Raw genomic sequence first — 9025 nt, 5'->3', positions numbered from 1 at the left:
CTATAACTCTCCTGCACTGCAGGAATAGTGACTTTTCTTCTCCTGACAAACTCTTTTTCTTGTCCTTTGTTTTGGGGTCACTCCATGTCACAAGTGACCGGTGCTTTTGCACGCAGACATAGACGGTGCCCGGGCTGCGGAAGCAGTGCATTGTGGGTCGTGGCTGCATTACTCCTCCACAGCAGCAGGAAATGAAATAATGAGCCATAAGACTAATGAAATAACTATAATAAGTATTCTTATAATTGGAAGAGATGATAGTTATCTCTCACACGCAGGGGGTACAGATGGTCCTGGTAACCCCTTAGTGTGCAGAGTGTGTACGATTTTTCTCTGCGCCCCTTGTGGCCCCGCCACCCAGATTCCGTATTATTAACACCATAAACATGCCAAGCAATAATAACATTTTTTGGTGAACTGCTAATGTTACAATACAACCCAATTATTTATGCCTAGGATCTACAATAAGAGTTTTGGGGGTTATTTTGTGAAAATTGAACCCGAAATGTCCTATCCTTAATGGCCCTAAATGCGCAGTAGCCAATAAGTGTCCTCAAACATGACAGGTTCTCTTTAAATCTGGTTGTGGTGCACTACACACATTTCTTTTTTCAGACACGCTGATAAATAATTGTGTTTTTAGGAATCTGGCGGATGTTCTTTACTCACAGCTGTTTCATCCCTCTCCCGAGTGACAATGACACACGTCCTGTCCAGAAGCCATTTGTCAGGTGTCAGGGCGCAAAATGTCCGCGCGGAGGTCAGCTTTCCAGAAAGTGCATTAAAGTGTGATGTAATGAGCGTCAGTGGTGATGAATGAGGACGTCCCTGAGCTCACCATGTCAAGATAAATACTTTTAGTTTGTGATGAATGAATATTTCTTCCTAAGACTGATAGATGGTCTGCGTTCCAGACACTCGATAACCGGACCTTCGGGAATTTTTAAGGGAAGGGGTTTTTTTTTTTTTGGTGATAATCAATTCAAAAAAGGAATGTCCAAATATCAATCATGGTAAACATGGGGGGACAAGAAGTGATGGAAACAAGGAGTGCAGGGGTTACATTTCTGGATTGGTATATGATTGGTCAAGGAGACAAGTAAGTTCCTCCTGGAGGAAGCCTGGTAAGTGGCCAAGGTCTTCCATGAAAAGGTCCAGTTAGTTCCAGGGTTCCCTTGGAAAAATTAACAAGGTCCTCCTGGAGAAGACCCAGTTAGTGGCTCAGATTCCTGCTGATAGATCAGTATGTTGCTGGAGAACTCCTGGAGGAAACCTGGAAAATCACTGGGGTCCAGTTAGTGCCTGAGGTTCCCCTGGAGAAATGAAAAATTGTCCTCCTGGATAAGGTCCACCTATTGGTGTGGATCCCCCTGAAGAAAAATTAATAAATGGCCAGGATCTTCATGGAGAAGATTGAGTTAATGGCCAGTGTCCCTGAAGGTAGACCAGTAAGTTTCTGGGGTCCTTCTGGAGGAAGACTGGTAAGTGTCCAGGGTCGTTCCATGAGAAGGTCTACTTTGTGACTTGGATCCACCTGGAGAAGAACAAATAAAATGCCACGGAGAAGATCCACTTATTGGCCTGGATCTGCTGGAGGCAAACTAATTGGCCAGGGTCTTCCTGGTGAAGATGCAGGTAATGGCCAGGGACCCTGGAAGGAAACCAGTAAGTTGCTGGGGAAGAAAAAAATAGTAAATGCCTGGGGTCACCCTGGAGAAGACTCAGTAAATGGCCAGCCTCTTCTTTGAAGGAACCAAAAAATGGTCTGGGTCCTAGAGGTAGATCAGTAACGTGCTTGGGTCCTTCTGGAAAAAGACTGGTAAGTGTCTGGGGTCTTCCATGTGAAGGTCTAGTTAGTGATTGGGGTCCCTCTGGAGATCAGCACTAAATGTTCACCTATTGGCCTGGATCTGATAAATAAAGATGCAGTGATTGTCCAGCATCCCTGGAAGCAGAGCAGAAAGTTGCTGGGATCCTTCTGAAGAAATCCTCGTGGTTGGGATCTTTCACGATAAGGTCCAATTAGTGACTGAGGTCCCTCTGAACCAGAAGACTGGTAAAAGGCCAGGGTCAAATTAGTGGCTGTAAAAGAAAAGGTTCCACTTATTGACATGGATTCCCTAGAGAGAAACTAATAAATGGTCAGGCTCTTCCTGGAGGAGATCCAGTTAGTGGTCAGGGTCCCCTTTGAGAAAGACCAGCGAATGGCTGGGGACCCATAAAAGACAATAGAAATATCAGTCCATAGCCAGTGTCCCCATGCATGAAGACCAGTAAAAGACCAAGATGGTCCCAGGAAGACCAAGGCCAAGAAGTCTCATAAGCATTCCTCCTGGAAAAGGATCAGTTAGTGGCTGGTGGTCCTCCTGGACAGGGTTCCTCTGGAATAAGATCAAACAGTTGCTGAGACCTCCTGGATGAGAAGCAGTTAGTGCCCAAGTGGAGAAAAAACAGCCAATGACCAAAGTCCAACTGGAGGAGAACCAGTTATTGGCCAGAGTTCCTATGAATGAAAACCAATAAATGGTTGATGTTCCCATGGGGGAGGAGCAGTAAATGGCCAGGGGTTCCTATGCGGGAGGACCAATAAAAGGTCAGAATTCTCCTAGATGAGATACAGTAAATGGCTAGGGTTCCATTGGGGAGGACCAATAAATGGTTGGGAATAGCATGGGGGAGGACCAATAAGTAGCTCGGGTTCCCCTGGAGGACAGTTATGACCATTTACAATAGGATTAGCTAAAACCACCCCTGACCCGACTTCAAAGAGCACCTGTCACAGACTTGTTGCACAACATCCTTTAGTGAGATGATGTATCAGTTCAGGAGGAACTTCTTAGAATATTATAAGATATTTTTTCTGCTACAGACCGGTACACTTCTAGCTGCACGCAGGAACTAAGCGCTCCCATCTAATCACCCGTCAATTATTTCCTGAGGTCCACAAGAGCTCTCCAAACCACTTGCATGTCATTTTCTTCGCTGGCACACGTAATCAGCTAATTACTCAAAATGATGATTTAATGAAAGCTCTGCGTAGCGGAGGACAGCGGAAAATTACGGAGAGATGGGCGGTTTGGAGTGGGAGCTTTCAAGACAAATCTTCATTTATTGTATATTATATATATATTACACAGCCTCTGCTTCCCATGGCTGCACGGTGATTGTACTTTACTGTTCCCGTCCCGAAAACTTAGCCAGGCACCAAAGGGAATTTCTACTATTTAAATTAGCAAAAAGTTTAGCAAAACTAAGTTGGATTCTGTATTGTATAACCTTAAAGGAAACTTCCATTACTGAATATCACCTGTCACCTGGGGAAGGCGGGGCCAATGCAAATTAGTAAGTATGAAAATGTTTAAAATGTATCCAAGCAGCTAAATGATTAAAAATAAGAATTTCCACTAAAATAAATGAAAACACTTTTTTTAAAAGGCAGTGCTGGCGGGATTTTGATATGTTAGGGGTATGGTTGCCCGTCACCCCAAGTCAGTGTTTCTCATACAGGTACCTTTAGCTCTCAGGTATTGCAATCAGGATCTCAGCTGAACATTTCTAATTGTTTTTCTTTTTCCGCAGAGCCGATGATCTCCAAGGGAAACGACTGCTTGGACGCCGCCAAGGCCTGCAACCTGGACGACACGTGTAAAAAATACCGCTCGGCCTACATAACGCCCTGCACCAACAGCATATCTAACGAGGTCTGCAACCGCAGGAAATGCCACAAGGCCCTGCGCCAGTTCTTTGATAAGGTGCCGGCCAAACACAGCTATGGCATGCTGTTCTGTTCCTGCAAGGACACGGCCTGCTCAGAGAGGAGGAGACAGACCATCGTCCCCGCCTGCTCCTACGAGGAGAGAGAGAAGCAGAACTGCCTGAGCCTGCAAGAGGCCTGCAAGACCAACTACATCTGCAGGTACCTGCAATCCTCTGCTTCACTCCGGGGTGGGCTCAGGTGGACAGTTTTATTTTCCATTCACATAAATATTGAAAAAAACTTTTTTATTTATATTTTTTTTCATTCAGAGGCTTTTTTTCGAACTTTTCAAATTTTGTATTTTGTGTTTTTTTCACTTTAAGTAAATTTTTCCCATTTTTCGCCCATCTCCATCTTTGAATTGGCCGTAGCTGCTCGGCATATTCTCCATTGAATGTCGGTGTCACCGAGTGATTAGCAGACTTTTGTCATTCACATTGTTGGCTCTGCCACGTGAACAGAGAACATTCTCTGCATATGGCTGACAGATCTCCTCGTGCAGGAGCCAAGCGTGGCGCACCTTCATCAATAACGGGGATCGGTGACACCCGCCGGCTGATGGCTGCCATATTTTTTGCAGATTAGGGTAATTGAAATGTCATGTTTTGTGTCTCTCGCCGCCCGGCCCCTCAGCGTATTTCCCAGGAAAGCAGCAGAAACGGGAACAGATTGCAAACTGCGGCCTCAGCGCATTTTACAGACCGAACATTCACATCGAGAAAAGATCCGAACTCTCCGAGCTGCAGGGGCCAAATGTTTCCCAAGAAAAGAGAACCGGTCACTTACGGCAGCGGCCATCACTGTTTGCGGGTATGGCCTCCAGGGCTCTCCCATTCTGTACTGCTTTGTATAAGGCTGACCTGGAACCAGCATGTGGCCAGTGAAGTATTGATTATATCATAATGGGGGGTGCTAAATGGGGCCCGGGGGTCCCTGTGTGTGTTTCCAATTATCTATATGACTCCCTGAAGGCGATGATCAGCATGGAAGGGCAAAGGTAACAAATCCAATCCTGGGATCCAGACCTCCGGAACAAGAGAATAATTAATGGAATTATCTCCCGAGTTATCATAATGGGAATTAGGAGACTCAACGGCATCTGGAGAGGAAGGAGCTGTGACAACATCACCAGGGAGAAAAGTTCCCTCTGCGATAGATAGGTCATGGCGGAGCTGTGACAACACGGGGAAATTACACGAAGGGTTAACCCCAAAAAGAAGAAAAATGTCCTCTCACATCACCAGCCCAATGCCGGCAGGAATCAGGTGTGGTGACTACAATAAAATCCACCTGGTGATCCTGCCAGTAACACACTTCCTCTGGATTCACTATGCCAGGACCTCCCATGCTGATGAAAGGTGCAGTGCCCTGCGGGCCGCGGTTGTGCCAAAAACTTTAATGACTACATACCTATCCATTGTTATCACCATATCTTTGTATGACTCTCCTGTCCATAGGGTGACAACGCTTCGGTGTGATTTTACAGTGTTGTCACCCTTTTACAGAAAGCCAAAAACAAAACAAAAGGGTTTTATTATTGCCCGGAGATTCACTTTTGACTGGCACGTTGTGGCACAGAAGCTGGCACAGGCTGTCCTGTTTGGCCATTTCCGTCCTGATCCGCTCGTGTCCTCTCAGCACCGGAGAACACGCAGACAGCTCAGACAACAATTGTTTCCTTGCAGACAGACATCGTAGACTTCCGCTGGGCTGACATCTGCTAGAACGGCGAATTGAGGGGTTTGTCAGTCTTCCTGCACTGTGCAGACGGGTACACACACACCGAGCGCGGCATGACGCAGGGAGCGGTAATAGATGGTATTACCCCAGCAGCAGCCTGGAGGAGGGCGAATTGACGCTCTGCGTTTATTTCTTCATTATTATCTTTTCCTGGATTTGTATTTTTAGTGATGGCGACTCTGAGATGATTTCTAAACAAATATCTCCACACAAGTCATAAAAAATTTGGAAAGTCACGGAATAAAATCCGCTGTGGTGCCACCAATCACAACCAGGCTACCGATGGAAGGCGCAAAATCCTAAATAACCTCCAATCATATATCTCTCTATCAATGAATACAGCCAAAACATGAACCCATCAGCCCTCCATGTGACCCCTCTATGCATGGACTCCACAACACCTCCTAAGGTGCCCTGTGGTATCAAGGTGTTGGCACCCACCTTGCCACCCCCAGCCTGCCTTCTTCCCATAGTGCCCCTGTTGCCATCTCTTCCCCAGGTAAATGACACTCTTGGCCATCCACATGGCACAATTCATCCAACCAGGCCACCATCTTCCAATGCTCCATGGTACCATGGTAATGGATGACACGCAAATTCGTGAAGCGTTCCATATTTTTACTTTCTGCTCATTTAAAAGAGCGCTCAAAACTCATTTTTTCAAACTTGCCTACCCATCTTCTTCTGTCTGCTAAACCCTTATTACTTCCCACCACTACATATCGCCCATCCTATTGTGTGTGAAATTCCCCCACCTACTAGATTGTAAGCTCTTCGGGGCAGGGTCCTCTCCTCCTGTATCACTGTCTGTTATTAGTCTGTCATTTGCAATCCCTATTTAATGTACAGCGCTGCGTAATATGTTGGCGCTATATAAATCCTGTTTATTAATAATAATAATAATAATAATAATAATGCTCCATGGTCTATTTCTCACGTGCCCATTGTAGGCACTTTTGGTGGTGGACGGGGGTTGGCATGGGCACTCTGGCTGGTCTGAGGCTACACAGCTCCCATATACAGCAAGCCGCTATGTAATGTGTGTGATGACACCTCTCCATCACAGCTGGCATTAGGTATTTCAGAAATGTTTGCTACAGAAACTCTTCTGTGGGATCAGATTAGATGGACCGCTGGAATGAGCCTTGGCCACACATGAGAACCCGGTTGCCGGTTCACTGGTTGACTTTGTTCAGCCCACTTATGGTTCTGCTAACTGCTGCATACTAGGTGACGAGGTGCCAGCGTCTAACCACGGAGTATAAAAAGCCGACACGTTTCAGGTCTGACAGTTCCCTTCATCAGGGCTGTATAAAAACTTGATGGGAGAACTCCAACCATCACACTTTGCCCCTTGTTAGAGTCGCTCAGATTCAGACATTTTTCCTGCTTCTGATGCTTCAAGAATTGACCGTTTACTGGCTGCCTAATATTTTCACCTGTTGGAGGCTATTGTAACTATAAATACATTGTAACTGGGTATGTATCAGTATAATAAAGGGGTGCACAATCCCAGCCCCGGTCCAAACCAGGTGGGAGCAGACGAGGCCCCCTGCAATAAAGATCTCTTTTTTTATACCGCCACCCACAATGCTTTGGGAGAAAACTGTCCGTTCCGCAATCATCATTTACATTGAATTATGTTTTATTCATTTTTATATTTTCCTTCACTTCTCATTAAATTATCTCGGTGTCACCAGGCTGGAATGGAGCGAGTAAATTACTTCCAAAGTGAAATCCAATGGACTATTTTATTTGTTTTTTAATCATAGGGAAGAGCCGCTAAACTTTCATTATTTTTTTACTGCCACTTGGATGGATTTTGTGTAAATAACTGTAAAATAAACCGACCAGGTACAGGAAGTAAGAAGAAACTTGACGAGACTTCCCGATACAAAGATTCCTCCATACCAGTAGTCATTTCTAAGCTATGGCGCCTGAATTGTTCTGGGGTATTGGAGGCGACGAATGTGGTCGGTTATCTCGGAAGGAAGATGGAAAAAACCAAAATAACAAAAGTGGTTTTTACATATATATTATATGGGGGTGGATTGGAACTCTTTTTGGCAATTTGGTGCTCCGCTAGAGAGATTGCATTACTGCATTGCTATGAATAAGGAAGAGAGGAAAAATCTGTAATTGGACAGAAATAAAAACTTAATGCAAAAGGCAAAGAGAGCAACACACCAAATAATCAAAGCGTTCAAGGAAACTTTTAACTATTCCATATCTGAATAGAGAAATACAAAAATCCGACGCGTTTCAGGGTCTGACAATTCCCTTCATCAGGGCTGTAAGGGTTTAACATCTCGACGTAGGTGAACTAAAAACCGCTGAGGAGGATACTCAGACCACTCGGATCCTTTTGGATGAGTAGAAGAAGTGGGCTGATGCGGCTTATTATTTAAGAGCGTGGCATAAATGACTTCTTCCCGGTGGAGGACACGTCCGCACATTTTTGGCATGGATACCTTTCATTTTTTTAGTGCAGAATAAAAGAAATGACATTTACATTCTGACATCAGCTTTCAGCACACGTTTGTAGTCAGCATGTTTCTGTCACCGCCTATTAAGAAGCGTCTTGGCCTCTCCGTGGACTGCCATTTCAGCGAGATCTGGGTCACTTTTACGATGGAATTGGCCTTATCTAGAACAAGCCATGATGGCTCCGATCCAGCAGCTGATTTTGAATTCCACCCAAACTGCAACTCGACCTTCAGAACCCCCCCTTAGCCGCCGGCGCAGCTCCAGCTCCGAATCCCTTCCGGTTCCAGGTCCAGGCCCAGACTGGCGGTGGGGAGGAATCGCTTGGCGCTCCAGGCTAAGTGTTGGGCTCTCTGACAAAAGTAAATGAAATCTTCCCAGCAGATGGTATCCGCTTTATCAAAAGTTACATTAGAAGATTGGATTCTAGACGCGATGCCAAGATCTCAAGGACGCTCGAAATGATAAAACCAGCGAGCCGTCATTGACAGCCAGGATTCATATACGTTTCACAGAAGACTCGCAGCAATTAGGAAATTACACTGCAGTAATTGTTACACCGCTCTCGTTAACCCCGAGATGAATCAGGCATTTCGCTGATATATAGATGGCGGGTATGGATAAAATGTTTCAGCAAGCAACAGGGCCATCTACAACATAAAGAGGGTAAAAGGGGCATTTACCAGGGTCACCGGTCCAGAGACTGGCAGCAACCTGCCCTGGTGAGGTGATGATGTCATATCTCAGAACTGTGATGTCATAGAGTCAGATGGGATTTTTGTTTTAAAGGGAAAGGCAGCTTTTTATATTGAGAAAATAATGGATAAATCATTTTGTTATGTATAAATGAAGGGGACTTGTGTTTATAAAGATTTATATTATATTTAGAAGCATGACGCGGGGGGAGAAGTGGAGGCAATGTGCCCGGCGGAGGTTTCGGTGTTTGTAGCTCTATCTCTCTTATACCCTCATAGGATAGACAGAAGTCATTAATCATTGGACTGACAGAGCAGAGTGCGACTTATCTCCTCCTGAGAGATGGCA

At 45.3% G+C, this 9025-nt stretch overlaps 1 protein-coding gene across 1 annotated transcript in view; it reads left to right on the top strand.

Moving 5' to 3' along the window:
* Window positions 1–9025, top strand: part of GFRA1 (GDNF family receptor alpha 1) — a gene marked incomplete at its 5' end in the record, with an annotated part of 80888 nt that overhangs the window by 48298 nt on the left and 23565 nt on the right. Inside the window, 1 exon segment of the mRNA XM_072423954.1 lies at window positions 3580–3916. Within this exon segment, the coding sequence (XP_072280055.1) occupies window positions 3580–3916 (337 nt within the window).

The sequence above is a fragment of the Pyxicephalus adspersus genome, chromosome 10 (genome assembly GCF_032062135.1).
Source record: "Pyxicephalus adspersus chromosome 10, UCB_Pads_2.0, whole genome shotgun sequence".
NCBI classification, from domain to species: domain Eukaryota; kingdom Metazoa; phylum Chordata; class Amphibia; order Anura; family Pyxicephalidae; genus Pyxicephalus; species Pyxicephalus adspersus.
Note: the sequence above shows the minus strand (reverse complement) of the source record. Positions and strands in the feature narration are given on the sequence as shown.